This window comes from Ascaphus truei, chromosome 8, assembly GCF_040206685.1.
Source record: "Ascaphus truei isolate aAscTru1 chromosome 8, aAscTru1.hap1, whole genome shotgun sequence".
Taxonomy (NCBI): Eukaryota; Metazoa; Chordata; class Amphibia; order Anura; family Ascaphidae; genus Ascaphus; species Ascaphus truei.
This window is the reverse complement of record NC_134490.1, coordinates 43,471,111-43,494,832: the sequence shown is the minus strand read 5'-3', so window position 1 is coordinate 43,494,832 and position 23,722 is coordinate 43,471,111. Positions and strand designations below refer to the sequence as shown.

The 23,722-nt window shown below is 40.4% G+C and overlaps 1 protein-coding gene across 1 annotated transcript in view; it reads right to left on the bottom strand.

Annotated features, from left to right (window-relative positions):
* The window catches only part of LOC142502166 (uncharacterized), a 117,533-nt gene that overhangs the window by 93,032 nt on the left and 779 nt on the right, over positions 1-23,722 (bottom strand). Inside the window, exons 2-7 of the mRNA XM_075613041.1 lie at positions 23,307-23,398; positions 22,332-22,401; positions 21,555-21,663; positions 13,719-14,887; positions 2,540-2,649; positions 1,733-1,838 (exon numbers count right to left, since the gene is read on the bottom strand). Of these exons, the coding sequence (XP_075469156.1) occupies positions 1,733-1,838; positions 2,540-2,649; positions 13,719-14,887; positions 21,555-21,663; positions 22,332-22,388 (1,551 nt within the window). The 5' untranslated portion in view covers positions 22,389-22,401; positions 23,307-23,398. The remainder of the gene's footprint in view (positions 1-1,732; positions 1,839-2,539; positions 2,650-13,718; positions 14,888-21,554; positions 21,664-22,331; positions 22,402-23,306; positions 23,399-23,722) is intronic.

The following is a 23,722-nucleotide window of genomic DNA, read 5'->3' as shown; positions in this document are numbered from 1 at the left end:
CATGTCGGTTTATTACAAGGTATCACAGCCATTAACAAATCTGCACTTGACTGGAAATAATTAATGGGCGAAAATTGGTCACTAGGCTAATCTTTTACTGGGCTCATTTTTTAAAGGGGCAATCCCTCCTAGGACCAAAGTGACTCAATTTGAGCGACATATAAAACTATATATATTATATATTCACCCATTAACTCGCTCAGGATAAGTGGAAAATTCAGGGTGACTTGTGGAGCTGAAAGACTGACTGCTAAAGAACCTATTTTGCAGCATAGCTGTCTATTACTGCTCTGCTTCTCAAAGTTGCTCCCTATAATGCATTGTATAGAGCTATGCAAGGCATTGTGGTGTGCGACTTCAGGAAGCAGAGCTCTGATTGACAAGTCTCCTTCCGAGGAGATTCTGCAGCAGCCGCTGTCTTTCCTGCGGTGGACAAGTGGCTTCCCGCGGTAGACTGGTGCAGGTAGGTGGAACTCTTCAAGCCCTGTAAATAATTGTATTAGAAAAATGTAAGTTTTGGCACCTAGATATTGTTCTGAGTTTGTGCCTGCTTAATTTTTTTACATTTATTTTGCAGGAGTTATCACTGTGGCCACAACCAGAGTTGGGCTTGGGGAGTAAAGGGACGTTGTGCACTCCAAGGAGTACTACAGCTCCTGAATGCTCCTCCCCCTTTCTGCCTTCTGTTTTAAAAACGAACAGTGAGAGGGTGCAGGACTTGGGAGCCTCCACCAGTAGGCAGCTAATTGAATTGAAACACCAGTGGATACCTCTGTCTTTAAGACAGGCTGAGGATTGAGAAATTTTAGGTCAGAGTAGCAAACCTTGAATTTGTATTAGTGTTATGTTCCCCTGAAAGGTGCAGAGGAAAGCCAAAGTTTTGCACTAAAGTGTTCTGAAAAGAGAAATATTCATTCCATATATTTACAGAATCTGGAGTCTTTTGAATAATATAATTTACTTATGTTTGCGTTTAGAGAAGAAATAGCATTACTGTATATCAATTTCCTCTTCTCCAATACGTGCTCAGATTTCCAAAGGACAACCATAAATGACATTGTCTAACACAAAAAAATGCTACTGCCTGTAGGCTCTAATCTATGGAGATAGAGAGAGAGAAAGTAGTGTAATACTCTACACAAGTGTCTTCTACTAATTCAAAGATTGGATTTGACAGTTTTATTTGTCTTGTACTCAAGGTTCATTATATGAGAGGAAGAAAAAAAAAAAAGATTAGTTTCTATATACAATATCACAATAGTGTCGGTGTATTTCATTTTTCAAGACTAGAGTAAAAATAAATAAATCCTTTACATAGGTACATTTGGATGGGGGGAATAAAGATACACAAGAAAACTATAACGGTATAAGTTGTCCTGGGTATTTAACATAGTAATTTCAATAAAACAAAAAAAATATAGGCACTATGAAAGTGTGAATCCAAGATGTGTATTAAAATATATTACAATATTTGACATCAGTGCTCCAGTTAGATGGGTACTAGGAAACATGAATGCAAAGTAAAATAGTTGAAGTTTCCCGTGGAAGTCGCTTATACCCATCCATGGGTGAAGAGGCGGAAAGTAAGTAAATTAAAGCAGTATGATTACATATTATCTCATATTCCCCATTCTCAAAATACCATTCCAAAGCATAGCCACATTGTGTGTGATTGTGTGTATAATGTAAAGTTGTTTTTTTCATGCTGTTTATATAGTAGAAATATAGTTACCTGCATGGAAATTTTATTTTGCCGTACTTTTTTCTTGCTACTTTTGCTCAATACTTTTATTCCTGAGGCCTGTACCAGAACACGTACCACATCTTCATCCGCCATTCTACAAGTTAAGAAAAATTGACAGACACATTTTCTTCAAATCGTTGGGTCATTTGAAAAAAATTACCTGTTCAATGTGCAATCTCTACATATGAACAAAGTGAAATAATAAGACAGTTTAATGAGCAAGTTTCACAAATTTGTTTTGTTTTTTACAAATTGCATTTATATTTATTTTTCACATTGGTAAAATACATTGTTGTGAAATCATTCAATGATATTCTACTTCTACTCTGCTGACAATGTTCTCCTGCACCTGTTAAGCCTTGCTGCAATTGTGATTATATAAAACTACTTATGCTTTAAGCCCTAACCATTGCAATCTTTGGAAATTGTGCTACATTTTGTATTTCAGTTGCATGCAAGTTTCTTGCTTATCTTGTTGCCTCCAACAATAAGGCAATCTGATTTGAGACCAAATTAGGAGGAGTACTAAATGAACTCCCAAGCTTTCATTCTGTTTTTTTACAAACATTTCCCAACACAGCTTTATTAAAGGCGTGCATTATGTTGACTTTCAATTAAAAGGACAACACATCAATATGTAGTCATATCACTGCCATTAGTTTATTTTGGTCTTACATGAGACAGCACCTTTAAATATGTATATTACGTATGCATACCATACTGAGCACTTTACATACTGATTTATATTGCAGTACATAAACATTAAATATCGCATCACACATAAATATTACCTACAGCCTTGTCTGTAATAATGAGCTTCCTCCAATTTCCTTTTTCACTTCCCCAACCCTGAACCGGAAATAAGCTCCAGGAAAAAACGATTCCATTGATTGGCTAAAGTCATTTCAGGTCAACTTCACACTATACCCCATCGCCCTATGGGAGTTGTAGTTCTGATACTACAAAGCCGGTTTAGGAGAAATATCCGGTCTGATTGGCTATTGTTTTTCTTACGTCATTTCTTTCTGGAATGGCCTTTTGGGACTTGTAGTTCTGTACTGAAGTATATGGGAGCAAGCAATGATTGGCTAATGTCTTAGCTACGTCATCTGCTCTCTTCCCATGGTATGCAAGGAGTTGAAGCTCTGCTTCTGAAATCCTGGAGCGTTAAACTAGAGGACAAGTAACCCCCGGAATGCACTGAACGTGCAGCTTCATTCAATGTTCTTGTTTCAATGTCTATTTAGATCCCTTTAGGCAGAATACTAACGATTTAATATTTTATTAGATCTTTTTATTTAATACAATTTATTTTGAGTGTAGCAGTTTGCATGTGCTTTCCATTTTTCATTTAATTTTGATCAACGAAAACAAAAATATTCATATTTAGTTCTAACATGGACATCAGTGTATAGAGGTTTTCAGGCACAGGTCCCTGAGTTGTAGATCTGCTGCAAGTGAAACAACCAGAAACATTAAAAATAGCAATAATAGACAAATGCTAATTATACATGTATAATGTAGGTTTATCATTTGGTCTACTCTCTATTTTCCATTATGGCTCTCTAGGTGATTTTGGGTAATTTAAATATCAGAATTTTAATAATTGTTATTATATTTGCATTTTGGAATATGCTACACATCTTAGAAACTATATCTAATTTTAAATATATATAATAAAGAATATCACTTGTGAGCACATTCACATGTCTTATTTATTTATTTATTTTATTTATAAAATATTTTACCAGGAAGTAATACATTGAGAGTTACCTCTCGTTTTCAAGTATGTCCTAGGCACAGAGTTAAGACAAATAATACATGTTTACAAATACAGTTACATAATGAACAGGGTATACATTATATACAAGACATTGCATGCACAGTTAAAGATAATTTGCATTATGGGCGTATGAAACAATTACAGACCACATTAAAATGTGTGACAGCCTTAGGCTGCGTCCATAGATGGACCAGCCGTTGTGAGGCGTGCGGACGCTCAGCGCTGAGCCCCTGCATCTTCAATGAGGATGTCTTGAGAGGGGTCTCACGCGAGCGTCCGCAGGCGTGCTCAGACTTTGGAGTTTTCAGCCGAGCGCCAAGCTGTTTTTCAGCGCGCTGTCGGCTGAAAACATCCAATCAGCCTTCAGCAGCGTCAACGTCACGGCGCTGTGATGTCGGCGCCGTGACATTGACGTCAGTGTGTCGCTGGCGATTGGCCCAGCGACGTCACTGCCCCGCCTCCAACCACCTCCCCCCCAGCTCCCTTCGCGCACGCTGGCTCGCCTGCAAGTCCGTGCAATCGCGCTGACTGAAGCAGGCGAGCCTCAGCGTTAGCGCGCCTCTGCTCTCCCCACACCTCTATGGCCCGGGCCTTAGATTTGAAAGAAGTTAGACTGGTGGTGGATGTAAGAGTCTCCGGTAGGTTGTTCCAGTTTTGGGGTGCACGGTAAGAGAAGGAGGAGCGGACGGATACTTTGTTGAGCCTTGGGACCATGAACAGTCTTTTGGAGTCTGATCTCAGGTGATAGGTGCTGCATGTGGTAGGGGTGAGGAGCTTGTTCAGGTAGCTGGGTAGCTTGCCCATAAAGAATTTGAAGGCAAGACAGGAAAGGTGAACTTTGGGCCTAGACTCGACTGATGACCAATCTAGTTCTTTGAGCATTTCTTAGGTGGCGCTTATAGTGCCGGCGACGCGACGTCACCCGAAAACAAATGTATTGCCGCCGTCGCGTGCGTTTATAGTAAGCGCGACGGAAGCGACGCGAAATTTGGAAGCCGGTCAAATTAGATTTTTCAGTGGCTGTCGCCACATGCGACAGCCTCTAAACCAATCAATGACCTGGTCACCCACGACGTTGCCGCAAAGCGTATTACAACTTTCGCTAGCGGCGCCAGGTAAGTCACCCGTTGCGTCGCCGTCGCGCTATAAATGCGGCCTTAAAACAGGTCTGCAACCCTCCCTTTCAACCATTATCACCTAGCATACAATGCTCCCACTGCAGCAAGGGATTCTGTGAAATGACATGCAAATGAGCACACAATGTGTCACCTTTTGCCTGGAATATATATATATATATATATATATATATATATATATATATATATATATATATGTAGAGGTATCAGTACCGTGTTAGCCGAGCTTCAATAATCAAAAAATAAATAGATGATACCGTTCTGTGGCTAACGAAATGCTTTTATTTGTGCGAGCTTTCGAGATACACTGATCTCTTCTTCCGGCGTGTATATATATATATATATATATATATATATATATACACATACATATATATACACATACATACATATATACATACAGTGTTCGACAAACCTATACATTTGCTCGCCCCGGGCGAGTAAATATTGGCCCCAGCAGCACACGTTTGGTACTAGGTGGCGAGTAGATTTTTTTGTGTGGCGAGTAGATTTTTTGGTGATTTGTCAACCACATATATATATATATATATATATATATATATATATATATATATATATATATATATATATATATATATATATATATATATATGTGGCACTGTGTGCTCATTTGCATGTCATGCAAATGAGCACACAGTGCCACTTTTTGCGTCAAAAACCATTTTTAACATGGTTCCCTATAGGCTTAAGCTTGCTGCATGGTCACAGCTTTGAGCACTAATATATATATATATATATATATATATATATATATATATATATACACACACACACTGTATATGTAAAATCTCAAATGGAAATATTACTATATCAGGGGGATATTTTGACGGTGGCTCATATAGGCTCAATCCAATAAGTAAACAGCAGTAGTTACTGAACATAGTAAGCAACCAGTTCATAGTGAGCACAAATGCACATTATTGCAAAGGGAAGGAGTGGAATGTAGGGCATTAACTAATTGATATGCAAAGTATATACTTAGAAGCAATAAAGTATAAAAATATACATAAAAACAATATAATGCAGCAAATCAATAAAAAGGATATAATTGCCACAGTATTTATACAATATGATATAAAATCATAATTCATAAAGAACAAAAGAGACCTCATTATAATTCAAATTATGAATATATATAAAATATGTAACTAAAATATCACAAACTGGTGATTAAATCTGATGATAAAAATTGATCTTGTAAATGTAAAAAAAAAAAAAAATCTTAATGGTAAAAAAAGATTCTCAAATGCATGTAAATGGTACACGCAAAAGGGAAGATGTATTGAGAAATTGAGTATTAAGGACCAAATGATGGTGAAAAATATCTAAACCTCACACTTAAAAAAAGAGGGGATGGGGATATATAAAGGAACCACCAGAAGACACAAAAGCATTGACTAGATAATTATACCAGTGTGCAGGTATCAATGCATTCATTGAAACCAGCAGGGGCAAGGGAGCCCAACATGTAAATCCAGAAAGACAGAAAGATTCCCTATACGACACAAGGTCTTGAACCTATCCCACCCTAAGATGGAGAGGAGAATATGCTCAATTCCCATGATGGTGAGAAGCCTGGGGTCCTTGTTGTGATGAGTACCCAAGTGTCCTGATACACTATGTGTAACAAGACCCTGAACCACATTCCTCCTGTGTTTAAGGAATCTAACATTGAGAGGACGTATGGTCCTCCCAATGTACTGCATCCCACAGGGACAACAAAGACAATAGACCATAAAAGTTGTTTGACATTCGATGTGGCCCCTAACTTCGTCATGATTGCATTTGGAGTGTGATTTAAAGTCGGAACCAACATGTATCTGGTTACACATAATACATCTGGTCCTCATGCATCTGAAATTGCTGTTGAGAATTTCAAGATCTGGTTTAGTTATTTCCTTAAGTTTACTTTGTGCCACACGGTTTTTTTAATATTTTTTACCTTTCTTAAAGACAACCGATGCTCTTTTAGGTAATATATCACAAAGATGGGGATCACACTGGAGAATTTTCCTGTGGGTATTCAACATATTTGAGATGTTACAAGCCAATTTATTATATCTAGTAATGAATTTAGGAGGACCAAAACCACTCGCCAATCTCTTGGTAGAACCAAACCCGTGTTTGATTGGCTTAGCTGATTGGAGGATGGCAACCTTCTACCTAATTGAAGGTCACTCCCTGCCACATTTAAATGGTTAAAAGCTCACTCCATGGCATCTCCCACTCTCAGGGGAACTTGTCTGCTTACAGTGTGATTGTGACAAATCTATTACAGAGTGCTTTCCTGGTAATGTACAGGTTAATAAAAGCTTCAATCAGACTTAGAACTTTTGCAACTTATATTGACAGATTTATTATAAATCATTCTTCCTGGCAATGCACAGGTTATTAAGAATCTATATTAGTGTAGGGACCCTTGAAACGTGGTCTGCCGTGCAGTTGGCTCAAGGGCTTACAACAATTTGGCCAAAATGTTAAACTAAAAGACGATGTTATTTATTAGTTATTTATACATGTATATTTAGGCACTGTACCGTATATAAGTTTTTCTGGATGTGCACTGAGCTTTGTCTGTGTTTTATGTTATCTCTTTGGTTTTAAATATAGAACCAAACCCGAACAGATCTCAATCAAGATTGACTCATCAGAAAATCTCCTTCCTGACTTTCTCCTCACCTTACTAAACCGACTAAATCAGATGCAAAGCCAGCGAAACCACTCACAGACAGGTTTCAACCTTAGGCCTCGGCCAGGCTCCCTGCTGTCGTACTGAGGCGCAGGGAAAGCGGGTGCTTTCCCTGGCCTTGCAGTTGCTTACCACACGCGCTGTCAGCGGGCCGGGGGCGGGCACGTCACTGGCCGGGGGCGGGCCAGTGACATCACGGAGCTGGTTCGCCCTCATTGGGCGAACCGCTCACGTGACCGGCCTGTCGCGCCGGCAAGCGAGGGAATTTTAAATTTCCCTAAGACCTGCGCTTCCGCGCGCTTGCGGAAGCGCAGTTGGGCCCCTACCAAAGCTGCTCTAATTGCGACTGTAGGGGCTCAGTGCTGAGCGGGAACGTGCGTCAGCACCCTTCAGCAAGCAAGCGCTAAACATGGCCGAGGCCTTAATGGGTCTCTGGCTTTGCATCTGAGTCCCACGCTGTATTTAAAAGCGGTGTTAACAGTGAGCATTAGCTTGTAAGGTTTCCATGCAAAAATGGATTTCAGGCAAAGGGTGACATGGTGTGTTCATTTACATGTCATTTCTCCGAATCCCTTGCCGCAGTGGAAGCACTATATTCTAAGAGAATGGTGAAAGACAGGGTTGCAGACCTGTCTAAGACATGTGAATGTTCTCTCAAGTGATCTTTTTATTTGCTATGTTATACGGTGGAGGTTTCTTGTCGCCTTTTTCACCCACCATAACTTAAAATGTGTGTGTGTATGTGTATATATCTATATATCACACACATACACATACACATATATATATATACACACACACACACACACACACACACACACACACACACACACACACACACACACACACACACACACACACACACCTAAATTGAAAGTCTCTCAGACGAAATGGCAGATTGGCCTCTTTGAGATTGGTTCGCGAACTTCTGCAGATCAAAGGAACCGGTCGATCCGCAAACATTTTTGGCCCATCTCTACATATGACAAGTGAACAAATAACTGTTATACAGTGGCGAGGAGAGAAAAAAGTGTGTGAATCCCTTGGGATTTTTACATATTTCAAACCTAAAATGTTATTAGATTGAGCTTGATGCCTAATAATAGAAAAAGATGTGTAAAGAAAAAATTTGTGCTGCAAAAGTGATGGCATGTGCTAATAAAAGTGCAACCATCCCCCCCCCCCCGCCCCCACAATTAAGGGGTAACAATTATCCAGTGAAAAACAATGCATATCAATATCACATAACAATATTAGTGACAGTGTTCAAAAACCTAAATACATATATAAAGTCCTTTAAAAAAGATATCATATCGAATGATCTAAAGTCTTATCTGTGATGATAAAAGTTCCAATTCTGATGTAAAACCAAGGATAATAGATACAATAAATTCAATCACTTTGTGTGTACTGTGCTTAGAATCAACATAGTGGTGAAAAAAAGCAGTGATACCATACATTAAACAGTAAATAGTATTCATAAAGTGACTTGTGAATCTACAAAAATACAAAGTGACTCAAGTGCACAAAAAATAATAAGTGCATACAAGTATACATGTGATAGTGAGCAAATTGTGTGAAGCAAGTGGATAGCCCAATGAAATCCAATGCAATAAAATGTAATGCAAGAAAAGTCCTCCACTCAACCTTCAAACAAGAAACCATTTCCAAGTCTCTTCAAATGCAGTTGTCTTTCCAGGGATATGAGGGAGCGGTGGACATCGTTCATGTGAAAGAACACAAATGGAGAAAAGCCATAGGGTAATAATGTAGTAACTCTTGTTGGTAGAGACTCAAAGGTTATACTCACATACTAGTGTGTAATAACTAGCAAATCACAGTCAGTGGCAATGTTGATTGGTAGTGTGACAGATGTGGGTCATCTCAGGAGAGAGAAAAAACATACACACCATAGCGCAAATAGGAAAACATAAAAAAAAAAACCTTTATATAAAATATCATCAAATCCTATAGAATACACAGAGAATACAAAATCCTACAAGAAAACTATTCTTTTAGGCAAAACAATGAAAAAATGGGATCTCGCTGCAAGCGGCGATCTCACCGCGTCCGCGACACTGGTATACTCTACTATTGGTTGCCTTCTAGTGTTGCTTCTGGAAGCGGCCACCCGGGAATTTCGGCATGTCTGACAGCAGTATCCATTTTTCCTGCCACAACATTTTGATGAGGTTTAGGTCTGGACTTTGACTAAACCATTCTGAAACGCAAAAATCCTTCTTCTGCAGCCCTTCTTTTGTAGACCTGCTTGCTGTCTTGCTACTGTACATGACTCACTTTCGGTCCAGCTCATGGACAGATGGCCTGACATTTTCCATTAGAATATTCTAATACACTGCAAAATTCATGGTTGTGTAAATGACGACAAGCCGTCAAGGTCCTGAGGCAGCAACGCAGCCCCAAACCATCACACTCCCACCACATTGCGTGATGGTTGGGATGAGGTTCTTCTGTTCGAATGCAGGGTTTGGTTTTCCCAAACATAACGTTTCTCATTGAGGCCAAAAAGTTTTACCTTTGACTCATCTGTACAGGGAACATTGTTCCAGAAGTGCTGTGGATCATCTATGTGCTCTTTGATGAAATTCAGACAGGCAGCAATGTTCTTTTTAGAGAGCAGTGGCTTCCTCCTGGCTATACTTCCATGAACACCATTCTAGTTCAGTCTTTTGCTGAGTTGAGTCATGAACATTCACATTAGCCAAGGCGAGAGAGGCCTGCAGATTCTTGGATGTTGCTTTGTTTTTTTATTTCTGACTTCCTGAATGATTTATTGGTTTGTTCTTGGAGAGATTTTGGTAAGACGACCGTTCCTGAGTAGTGACTGTAATCTTGAACTTTCTCCATCTGTCTGACAATGGATTGGTTGGGCCCCAAATCCTTGAAAATTGTTTTGTAACCTTTCTAGACTGATGAGCATCAATAACTGCTTTTCTGAGGTCCTGAGATATAATTTGATTGTGACATGACGGGTTTTCCACACCTGTATAGTGAAGACCAAACTCACAAAGTTTCTGATCTTTATGTAATGTGAGGCCTCCCAAACTCACCCCTCAAGATCTACCTAATTATTTAAAACCCAATTCTAATTATCCCTTTAATTTGGCTTATAAAACCAGGGTTTCACTTACTTTTTCAAATGCCTTGAATCTTAATTACTAATTGTTTGTCTAATTCATACATAATTTTGTTTCAAAATACATGTAATTGGTTAATATAAAACCTATTTTATATTTAAGAAAAGACTGGTTTTGAGTCAAGAAGGTCATCATGGAAAACTATGGAAGTTCTGCAATTATCATTGGGGTTCACCAACTTTTTCTTGCCCCTGTATTTCTAACTGGTTAAATTAGGCGATTGATGCCTATTAAAATACAAAGGCAATAAGTATCTTTGTTTTTAACTAAAAAGTAAATCATAATATAGGCACTCATCCCATATAGTAAATCACAAAGTCAATAATTTATCAAAAAATCCCTTATTCTTTTATTGCTTTGAAAGCTATACAAAAATCACTACTCTCTCCATATTACACTATTTGCACACCAATCAGAAAATACTAAATGTGACGGCTCATCAATATGGCCATTCCTGCATGCTATATAAAGTTATACCTCATGCACAATAAATTGAAAAAGTACTTCTGTTATCACTTAATATTGCATCTATACAATTCATAACCTCATAATAATAATAACAACAACAGATATTGCACACAAAAATCAAACGTTCCTTTCACAGAAGTCCAGAGACTTGGTAACCAATTGTTGTTAAACAGAAAATGTCTGTATTGTTGTTTATTCACCGGGCACAAGTATATTACCCACTGACGTCAATAAATAAATGTCTCAGTTGAAACCTTTTATATGTAATAATACTTATCCAACGTTTTGTTCCTTCTGGAATAAAATGTTTGAATTCTGATATTTCCTTTGTATTACTTCTGTGCTGGCCCATAATGATAGTAGCCCTCTCTAAGCTCTCCTTAGGGCTATCCCCCCATGGCTTTGCACGACAATAAGAGCTCTCGTTACGGTCTCTGTAAGGGCATCCTGAACCATCAGTTCCCGGCGCCTTCTACTCCGTGAATATCAGAATGGGTAGGATAGTCCCACTGCAAGGTGGCTAACACTACATGCGTAGTTTAGATACTGTAATCTTTTTTCTGTGCATTGCTTAAAATATGCTTTCTATAGCAGCGTACCAGCTCCAAGCTTGAATGAGCGTCGCTCTTACACCAAATGGCCGACGCATGTTTCGCCCCCTCTCCCTGAGGGCTTCTTCCCGGCTACTTTAGAGCCCTTTCTGTATACTTCTTATTATCTCAAAACTGGAAGTTAAGGCAAATTGTTAAACATATTTATCATCGTTACGTCAAAACCCAGTTCCTAAAACAATAATCCCAATAATGGCAGGTGCTACAAAAGGGTGTTAACCTTTAAAAAAAAAAAAAAAAAAAAACATTGAAAATTGTAGTTCTTCATTTAGTCCATTTTCCCCCATCACATCCAAATTATAGACCCATCTTGATTCATGCTGAAGAAAAATGTTATCCCAATCTCCTCCCGAAAACTCTTGGTTCACCAATTCAAGTCCCACACATTTCAAAGATCTTGTGTTCCTTTCATGAAAATCATTAAAATGTCTTGCTAACCTGCTTTTTTCATTGTTCCATTAGAATGTCTCAATAATGTTCCAATATCCTCTTTTTTAAATTCTCTCCATTTTACCAACATACATTTGAGGGAAACCACATGGTAACATGTAAATTACTATTTTACAATTGATACAGCATTGTATATAATTTCCATTCTCATTTGCATCTTGAAAGATTGTTATTTTTTGTAAAAACATGCAGGCTTTGCAATTTCCACACGGGAAACTTCCTTTTACTGACGATTTTAGCCACATCTTTGATTTATCACTCCCGCTAGGGGTAAAATAGGCTTCCAGGTGGACAAACTAAATACAGGTGATGGGGTTTCAGATATTACTAAAAATAGTGAAAAGGATAAAGGACAACCACATATATTATCTTAAACAGGTCAGAGAAGTGTGTGATCAACACTTTCAATCACATAAAGAGGTGGAGTTATTTGAAAGTATCCTTATGGTTAAAGTGTCCAGGATCGATTCATTTACACTAATGTTTAAAGACAGTTGCATAATTACACAAATGTAACTTGCTTGAAAACTTTCACAAATCACTGGGAAGTTCCTCTTGTTCATTCACAAAAGTCACTTAAAATCTACAGAAAGCAACACTCAATATTAACCCTCTTTAATCTATGTAAAGAGAATTTGAGCAAAACGAATGAGAGAGTTTAAATTTTCATTGCCAGTGTGACTAGTGGATTGCTCCCCCGACTGTTGCTTAGAAGAGAAGTTCCGGTCTTCTGTTCAGATAGCGTACGTCATTCTCAATGAGATCAGTTCCAAGATGGGCACAAAATGAGCACGTATATATAATTACCCCAGTAATTAGAAAAATTCACAGTAAATAAGAGCAGTTTACATATTTACTAGCTAAAGTATACGGCTTTGCACGGTTTGCAGTAATCCAAATTATTCTCTCTTCCCCCTCGTTTAACTAAGAGACAGATAAAACATAGATTAAGCTGCTTCTTTCGCCACCTCTCAGCACTTTTCTCCAGCACAGCTTTCTTTGTCTGCTTTCTGTCTAAACTTTATAGCTAATCTGACGGTCCTTATCTGCCACCAGACTATGTGCATTATTATGCTATTCCTCTCTCCCCCCCCCCCCCACAGCCCTTCCAACTCCACCTATTCCCTTCTCTCTCTCCCCCTCCAAGATCCTCACTTTCTCCTCAAGTGTCAATGGACTTCCTCTTTCTTCAGCTGCTTTCTGTCAAAACTGTTTGACTCTGACTCTCCTTATCTGCCACCAGGCTATGTGCATTATGATGTCACGTGCCAGATCATAGCCTACCAGGTATGTATCTGGCTTTTATATATAGAACATTTTAATAACTCATAGAATTAATATGTTCAAATAAAAATATATATGATACCCAGGTGCACACCCCTAGGGTCCTCTTAGTATGCATGCAGTTTCAGGTCTAGGTTTCATGGTCTTGGAGCTATGGCGCTAACAGACAGACACAGGCTGTTTTATTATTATAGATACATTATATTGGATCAATATAAGAGTTCTCCATACATATATGCAAGACTTGAGGTCTCCAAAATTGTATTGGTTCATTGAAGGAAAGTTACTACAACCTCCAACAAACCTACAGTAAATAGGAAAAATTGGCAAACAAGACAGGCCAATTGTTCCTTAAATATCATCAATGTCACTCATTCGTGTTGGGTTCTCTGATGTTTAATAAGAGTTGAACTGCTGGTAAAGCATTTCCTGCAATTAGGGCATGCATAGGGCCTCTCTCCTGTGTGCCGTCTTTGGTGTACAATAAGATGGGCACTACGAGTAAAGCTTTTCCCACATTCAAAGCATGAGTAGGGCCTCTCCTCGGTGTGGGTTCTATAGTGAATGACCAGACCAGAGCTCTCAGCAAAACATTTGCCGCATTCCGTACAAGCATACGGTCTCTCTCCTGTGTGTATTTTTTGGTGTTTACCAAGAGATGAGCTGCTAGTGAAGCATTTTCCACAATCAGCACAAGCATACGGCCTCTCTCCTGTGTGGGTTCTTTGATGTATAACAAGATCTGCGCTACGAGTAAAGCTTTTTCCACATTCGAAGCATACATATGGCCTCTCCTCTGCATGGGTCCTATGGTGTATAACTAGATCTGAACTATGAGTAAAGCTTTTGCCACATTCACTGCATGCATATGGCTTCTCTCCTGTATGGATTACCTGGTGTCTAACAAGAACTGAGCTCTGAGTAAAGCTTTTACCACATTCACTGCATGTATATGGCCTCTCCCCTGTGTGTAAAGTCTGGTGTTTGCCAAGAGCTGAGCTACTAATAAAGCTTTTCCCACATTTAGAACATACATACGGCATTTCTCCTGTGTGGGTCCTCTGATGTACAACAAGATTTGAGCTGTGAGAGAAACTTTTCCCACATTCTATGCATGGGTACGGCCTTTCCCCTGTGTGTGTTCTCTGATGTATAAGAAGTAGAGATTTATAAGTAAAGCTCTTTCCACATTCATTGCATGTAAAGCATTTCTGTACTTTGTGGGTTATCTGTTGAACTGTACATTCCGATTCCTCCCAAAACCTTTTGTTACTGTCACTGCACTTAATCTTCTTTGCTTGTTTATTCTTGTGCACTTGTAGAGCTGCTGCATTCCCCTTGTTACAGTTTACATTGGGTGAACATACAAATGGAGGACAGCTACTTTCATCTGGGCTCTTCACATGGGTAGGGGTGAGGCACTGTATTGTACATATGGTGGATTGTCGCGTAGGATTTTTTGCGTTTGGGTTCTTACAGTTTTTTGGTGCCTGGTCTGGTAAGAGAGCATCTTCTTGATTATTTTCACTTGTAGAAACACAAACTGGTGAGAAATACAAAGAACAGAGAGAATATATAGAACATATATGTCAAAGAATTATCATTACAGCTTAATGATTGAATGTTTACATTTGTAATATTTCTCTGATACTGCAGAAGCATCTGGTTATCTCTAATCTTAAAAAAAAAAAAAAATGATAAAGACAAATCGTATTGTATTTACTTTTCACAGGACAATGAAGAAGATTTTGACTTGAGGAGTAAGCTACAGCTAATATCACTGTCCTTAAAATAGGTGAACCCAGTTTAGATCCCAGAGTCACTTTTATCGCCCTGTGCCTAAGACACCTGATTTATGACAAACTTTTAAAGCGGCATTTCATTCAAAATCCTATGTTTTTCTTAAATAAATCAGTTGTGTAGAATTAGATAATACTTTCTGCATTACCCCCCCCCCCACCCCCACTCTTTTACGGTTTTAAATTATTTTTGCTGTATTAAGCATCTTTAGGTTTCTATAGCAACTATTTAGGAAGCTACATCACTTCCTCTTTTGAAATAGGCAGCCACATTGCATGCCCTGGGAAGCAGGATGTTTGTCAATCACGTGAGAACAGATCGATCGTCAGTTTAGATAATGCCATTGCCGTACAGGCAAGATCTCTCTAGAAGGATAACAACAAAACAGGTGGTACAAAGCACAGCAACTAAAATCGTACGTGTTTTGCACCATAAATGTTTTCAGTATAGGCTAAAGCAGGACTCCTCAAGTTCAGCCTTTGAAAGCAACCAACACCAGGGTTTTTAAATCTATTTAATTGAATTAACCTAGTTAATGATAACTGACAGCTTGCTTAGGTATGGGTTGTCTTTCCTTTTGGTGCGCTCGAGGACTAAAGTAAGGGAGTCCTGTACTAACGGAGCTCAACATGTACAGCCTGGAAGAAAGAAGGGATAGGTACTAAGCGGGAGAAGAGAGAGAGATAATTTAGGAAAGAAAAGGAGTAAGAGTGGAAATATGCTTTCATATTCCCACTTCTTTTCTAAATTACCTAGGAGGGGCTTATATGATAAGAGAATTAAAGGAAAAAAAACAACATCAAGGGTACATTAAGTTGCATGATTTCAGAGGAAGGGCAATGTTAGAACAAGAGGTCATGCTTTGATGCAGTCACAGGGGAAAAGGATGAAGTCCTTGATAACTGAAAAAGTAATATACAGTATAGTGGATCCATGGAACTGTCTCCAAGAAGAAAATATGGAGGCTAATACAGTAAATACCTGAGAGACAGAAGGATACAGAACCCTAAATATTGAAAAAGGCCAAATAGCAAATGGGTTCTGTAGCTTCACATCAAGTAGGGAAATGGGGAGACTAAGTGGGGCAAGGGTAAAAAAAGGGATTTGGGTAAAAAAAAAAAAAACACATCAATCACCCAGATATAACCTCTTAGACACGTTATTGGCATTAGTTAAATGAGTTCATATGACAGAATGCCCCTTTAAACCTTTCAGTGCTGGCGGGGTCATAGGGCCAGAGTGTACCTATACATTTGCACGCCCCGGGCGAGTGGATTTAACAACGTGGCAAATTCCTATTGGCCCAAGTAGCACACGTGTGGTACTAGGTGGCAAGTAGATTTTTTTTGTTCAGCGAGTAGATTTTTTTGGTGATTTGTCGACGTGTGTGTGTGTGTGAGATAGTGAGAGAGTGTGTGAGATAGTGAGAGAGTGTGTGAGATAGTGAGAGAGTGTGTGAGATAGTGAGAGTGTGTGAGATAGTGAGAGAGTGTGTGAGATAGTGAGAGAGTGTGTGAGAGAGAGAGTGAGAGAGTGTGTGAGAGAGTGAGAGAGTGTGTGAGATAGTGAGAGAGTGTGTGAGATAGTGAGAGAGAGTGTGAGATAGTGAGAGAGAGTGTGAGATAGTGAGAGAGAGTGTGTGAGATAGTGAGAGAGTGTGTGAGATAGTGTGTGAGTGAGAGAGAGTGTGTGAGAGAGAGTGTGTGTGAGAGAGTGTGTGAGAGAGTGAGAGAGAGTGAGAGAGAGTGTGTGAGAGTGTGTGAGAGTGTGAGAGTGTGTGAGAGTGTGTGAGAGTGTGTGAGAGTGTGTGTGAGAGTGTGAGAGAGAGTGTGAGAGAGAGTGTGAGAGAGAGAGTGTGTGTGTGAGAGAGTGTGTGAGATAGTGTGAGAGAGTGTGTGAGAGAGTGTGTGAGAGTGTGTGTGAGATAGAGATATATATATCGTGCATCATATCCTTTGGTAGATATACCTAGGATGGGAGGGGGGGAGTAGGGGGAAAAACACCTGCTCAGCTGATAGCCATGTGGGAAAATAATAGGAAGGGAAGGGGTGCTAGGCTGAGAAATGTACTATTAAACCAAAAGAGAAAGAACTCAGCTAATGTAGCACTCAGTAACCTTTGTGTGTTAAATATAATTAGTTAAAATTAATCTTTAATTAATCAAATATTAAAATAAAGTGTGCACATAAAGGACAAACTAACAAGTCATAAAGGACCAAGCTCAACCTGATAAGAGATATCAACACAAAGTAATTAAGCTGTGGTGCAATATTCCACTCCTAAGGCCTTGCCCCCGCTGCCTACTGCAGCGCCCGCTGTGGCGGACGCTGCACGCACGAGAGCCCTCCCCTCAATGGTGCCGGGCCCGCTGCGAGGGGGGGCCACAGCGCCGTGGCAGGACTCGCGACGGAGCGATAACCCACACCCCCCTGCGGTTCAGCCAATGAGGGCGAACCTGCCGGGTGATGTCATGGCCGCGCCCCCATCACACCCCCCCGGTCTCTCTTCCTGCAGTGAGCTGCAGACCGGGGAATCGGCTGCATGCGCCGCCAATCTCGCGGGTGCGCGTTGCAGCGGAGTTACCGGGGCCTTAGCCTTAGGTCATTAAGTTAAAAATCCATATAAGTAACCCAACAGTATCTACAAATACAACACCCTATACTAGGATGATGCCTAATGGTATAATGCAGAGTCTGACAAGAACACCTTAATCTGTCATGATCCTAAAAAAGGTGTAGACGTAACTGTTCACCTACGATATCCTTAGGCTAAGGATCCCAAGTACAGCTAATTGTTTTATAACGCTATAGCTTACTTCACTCTTTATGTGAATGTTGACTTGTAATCTGAAGTCAATTATAATGCATATCTCCACCCTGTTGGAGGGTGATGCCTCATTGAGGAACAAACAGGGTAGGCTGATTGGTATCAGTCTCGAAGTAATAAGCTAATAGATGGAGAAATAAGATACAAGTAACACACAAAAGTTACCGAGTGCTATATTAGCTGAGTTCTCTCTCTTTTGGTTCATCATATCCTTTGGATTTCCTTTCCATTGTTGCAAAAAATGTTGTTGTAGTGGTCTCATGTGTAGACCTGCCCATTTTACCACATTTAGCATTGGCGTGCATTTTCCCAAGAGCTTCTGAAGGAAAGGATCTGAAGTACCCATCTGTCTTTTATTGATCGAGACCATGCCGCCCCAAAATGGCTTAAACTTCCCCCAACTGGAAGCCGCTGGACTCCTTGACCTTCCTGCAAACTTCCATCTAGCGAATGAAGCTCTCCCTCTACAGCCACGAAAAAGATCGTTTTGTCCACCTCTCCATGACGTTTGCCTTGAGAATGGTCTTCCAGGACGATATGCTCTTGCTTCTCTGTATTGTGCTCTTTCTGGCTGATGAGATGAAGAAAAATTATCTCCTTGTCCTCCTTTCTTGGGGTAAAAAAGTACTTTTACCTCCTGATGCATTGGATATAATTGCATCCAACTTCTCCCCAAATAGGAATTCCCCTTCAAAAGGCAAATTACTTCTTGGATGTTAAATCTGTCATAAACTTCTTGCCATCACCGCATATAGATCTGGCTGCTAACCTTACTGCGTCAAGAGAAGCTTCAGCCACATAGTCAGTTGCCCACTTGATATCGGATAAAGCTTTTAGAATGGAAGTTCGCTTGACTCCTTTCTCTAATGCCTCCTCAACATTAGAGATCCATATGCGCATCGCCCTTGATACAGACGTTGTTGATATTGCAAGCTTACATGCTATGCCACCTGCTAAAAATGATCTCCTCAGGACACTGTCCATCTTTCTATCCATCATATCACTGAAGCGCCGAGTCACTGCATTTTGTATATCCCTGAATGATGCTGCATCTTTAACCGGTATAGTTGTCTTGGGCACTCTAGAAATTGCTGCATCCATTTTTGAGCTTAGTTCCCCAAATTTCACATCCTTTTGTCCAAAAGGAAACATCTTATTGAATTTCTTGGGGATATTCAGTTTTCTATCAGGTTGCGACCATTCCGCTTGTATAATATCCATAATTATCTCATGAATTGGAAAAATTTCTGTTTGTTCCCTCAAATAATCTATTACATCTTTGAGTGTTTTCTTTTCTATCCTCTAACGCCAATGCTTCCCTCATTGCTTTAATTAGAGGTTCTACCATTTCCAGATTAAATTCTGACTCTTCTGTTTGCAATTCTTGCTCAGAAGAATCATACTATTCTGCCTCTGATATAATACCTCTGATTCATCCAAAGAGGAGTCTCTCACGATATCCAAGCTGGCTTTAAATCTTGATCTCTTTTGAGTTGGTTTAACTGCTTGTTGCACTGCTGATTCTACACTAAGGCTACGGCCCCACTGCCTGCGCTGCACGCGCGTCTGCAAGGCTGGCGGCACATGCAGCCGAGTTTCCCGGTCTGCAGTGAGCTGCAGGAGGAAAGACGGGGGGGGGGGGGGGGGAAGGTGGAGGGCGTGGGGCCGGGGCCTAGCGCTCCGTCGCTAGTTCTAATCACAATTTTAATGTCTTCCTGAAAAACTCACCCCCCCCTCCCAGCGGGCCCGGCCTCATTGAGGGGCGGCTCTTGTCTCCGCAGAGCCCGCCATAGCGAGCGCTGCAGCAACCAGCGGGGACCAAGCCTTAGTTACTGTATCTTTCATCCATGACAGAAAAATATTCAGCTGTTCATTATAATCTCCAGCTGCGGCCTAAGGCTACAGCCCCAGTCCTCCCCGCTGCACGCACGCCTGGCGGCACGTGCAGAGACTACAGCCATGATCGGCAGTCTGTGGGGGGGCTGGGCCATGACGAGGGGTGCGGCCATGATGGGGCATATCTGCCCTGCCATTGGCTGGTGCAGTCACGTGACAGCGTCGCGGCACGGGAAGACAAAATTCTTGTCTTCCCTGCCAGCGTACGCATCATATGGCTTTGCACGCCCACACACAGGGCCTGCCCCATAGAGGGCTGTGCTGTGGGGTGTGGCACGCACGCTGTAGGGGGTGCCGCCGTGACTACTGGGGACTCAGCTTAAAGCTGGTTTATCACATACTGCACACTATTTAGTTTTTTTGAGAAACTTTTTTTTTTTGATGCAGACTCCATTGCCACTTTAGGGGTTCCCTCTTCTGGTTGTATAACTGTGGCACTAAAGTGACAAAACATGCATTTAGTCCCCAAAAATCTTTTATCTCTATTAAACTAAGGACTCGCCAGTTTTAGTAAGTGACCCTTTGCTTCCATGCTGGCTTTTGTTCTCCTTTCACCAGATTTGCCTTTCTCTCTGCACAGCTTTCCATGCTGCAGGTTTCTTTAACTTTTTTGAGGCCGTCGCTCCTTCGCCTCTCTGACGTCATCGTTGGCTTCTCGTGCACGCTCCTACGGGTGGCATCATGCACACCTCAGAAAAGGCGCACACTATGCAACGATATGGGACGCCATGCAGGCATGCCCACTCCACTGCGTTCTCAGATGCACCTGCGGTCTCTTATCGTAGGGGCCTCCGATTTGCCCCACAGACAGTGCTGTCTGGTCCGCTGCGTCCTAAAGACACTTCTGCGGTTTTGCCCACCTTGCAACCACCCACGGTGCGATTTGCGGACCTGCAGGAGGAGCTGAGAATCGCCTGGATCTGATTGCCCTAGTTACAGTCTGGTGAGTCCATATATAAAATAAAAAACACTACTCCTATTTTCAGGTAGTAGAAGGGGCCTTTTATGGACTACCTGCAAGAATTCAATTTCCTGTCCTACTCAGCTAAGGATAGACTTAACCCTACAGTGCCCACTGCCATGGGAAAAAGGAAAATGAGCATTCTAGGGGGGACGTAGCTACTACGTCATGGGGCAGTCAGGGTGCCAGAACCCATGACATAGTAGCCTACGTCCTTAGGCACTCAAAGGGTTAAGTATCATGTCTTGAATAGTGGCAGCACTGGCGGATTCTAAGGCTGCGGCCAGGCAGGGAACGGGCGCTCGTGCGCTGCTCGGCCAGGCACACGCCTTGGGGCGCGGCCACAACGTCACAGAGCTGGTTCGCCCTCATTGGGCGAACCGCTCACGTGACGTGCGTGCGAGTGGCAAATTCAAATTTGCTTGCTCTAAGCGGGTGTCGCAATGTGTTTCATCACGGCCAGTGTGAGAGCGCCTGCTCAGCGCCACCCTGGACAAGGCCTTAGAAGAGAAGAGAACAGGCGTCTATGGGACAAAATTGTCTATGCTCAGCATTGAGGGGTGTAGACAAACTGAAATCATAGCAAGAGAGATTGAAATCCAACCGCTGACAGTCATTTAGGAACTTGCCTTCCATTAATATGTTTATTGCTCTATTATCAAAACAAATGTGTAAGTGAAGCACCCAGCAGTGTATTCTGAGTAGAAACCTGGTATATTTTACTAACCTTTGCTGCATTCTGCAGAGCCTTCTCTTTCTTGTGAGTCCCCAGGACTCTTAATACATGTCCCTTCTCCTCTCCTTACATCTGATGGCTTCATATTACGACAAGCTGTCTACAATAATAATAATAATAATAAATCAGTGGGTGAGATGTGATGGTACTAGGGGCTACAAACATTGGTAAAAGTGTCCTAAATAAAAAGTAGTGATAGTTTGTCTGAATCCATGTTTTTAGCCTATTAAAAAAAAAAAAAAAGGGAAGAAGGAGTAAAGCTCCTTGGACTTCTCTTTGGAAAGATTTCTACAGTATTTGTGCTCAGAAAGAGATGGAGCATTTTTAAAGTAAATACATCTTCTTTACAGCAAAAGAAGGTGGAATTGTAAAGTGGTACATTAAAAAGTGGTACATTAAAAAGTGGTGGTACTTCATATCCTACAGATGGGTTCTTTAACTGTCACGCAAATGGCTTTGATGTGGTCTGTCGACTCTCTGCCCCTACTAATTTCATACTGGTTGCTTAAACAGCTACGTGACATCATTCATAATGAACATCACTTGTAAGTTAAGGTTCCCTTTTGGGAACTAGTTGAAGAGCTCTTTAGCATCATCACACTTCTATCACTGGGCATTGTCTCACTGCTTGTTCATTTACAAACCTGGAGCATCACTACATTTTGATATGTGGGCCAGAAGCATCACAAACATTCCATTTACACACTTGCAGTGCTTCACGCTGTAATTTATAATGGGGATTCAGAAATCTGAAGGAAGTGTGGTTACCAATCTTTGCTCACACTTTATTGATAAGGTAACCAGATTTATCCATATTCCCTTCATGTGAAATGACCAACTAGAGAGATAAGGGAGAGATAAAACAGAGCTAGGAACAGTCAAACCAAAAGGTAAACTACAGGATAACAACTTCAAGATAATGAAACCATGCATTTGTCTGATATGATTTATTAGTTCTCTATGCTCCTGGGGGGGAAACTGTATAAATGGCAGTGACATATTTAAGAAGTTAGATCTAGGTGACAGGGACCTTTATTTTTCTTTACAAAAATCAGACACTAATAAATATTGTCTAAATTTCACAAAATCAGTGCGGAATGGATTTATATGTTTTTGCCTGAATTATTTGGTGCCAAATCCGCCTGCAGATCGTATTTTGGGTTTGCTCATCTCTAGTAGGTACCTGATAAAATGGAGTTTACATTGACAGGGTTATCAGGCTTGAATCATTTTTTTAAATAAAGAAATGCAACTCAATTACGCCTTTATTATAACACGAAGGATCAAAATGTAGAATTGCACTAACAAACTGCAGGCCAATTTGGGCAGAGCGCAGTGTTTTTATATTTGGTTTCAATAAATGTATGACCAATTCCCTTTCCGTAGCAACATACTGGATAAAGGAATTTCAAGTTATACTGTAGTGTTACTGATGCATTCCATTATAAAGGCGTAGATCTAAGCTCACTTAAATCTGTTTTGTTATAATGTTATCATTAACTAAACCGCTAAATGTGGATGTTAGCAGGGGTCTGATTAAATAATTAATTTCACAGTATCAAGTGAACATAAAAATCTATTGTTCACAGAACACAAATAAAATAATAATTTTTAATTGACTTTTAAAAGGAGGTCAATGACACGGATAAGTCAGTGCCTGCTACGTGGGGCTATCTGTTTTAATATATTTTATTAAACCACAGTGCTGACATCTTAATTGGGAATAAAGAAATATTTTCTCACCCACTGATCTGACCGTCTGGTTATTCTCCAATCCTCTCACCCTACTGAAGCTCTTTTCGGTTTTCTTTGGATTATTTACACTGCTCAGAAGACTGAAAAACAGACAATTGCCAACTAAACCCCAGATCCACAAGGGTGCTGAGCTTTAGCATGCTTTTACTCCCTTTCATTTGAATAGGAGTGGAGGCATGCTATAGATTAGCACCCTTTTGTGGATTTTGCCAATTTAGTAACTTGTTATGCATGATTCAACCACAATGCTTAGAACAGAAATAGTATAGAAAAGTATTTCACAATGTGTTTTGAAGATAAAAAATTATTTCAAAAAACTGCATGTTTAATGGGTTAAAAATATATATTTAATTAGTTATAACCTGCAAACATGTTAGGGTGGGTTTTGCTGCTTTATCTCTCCT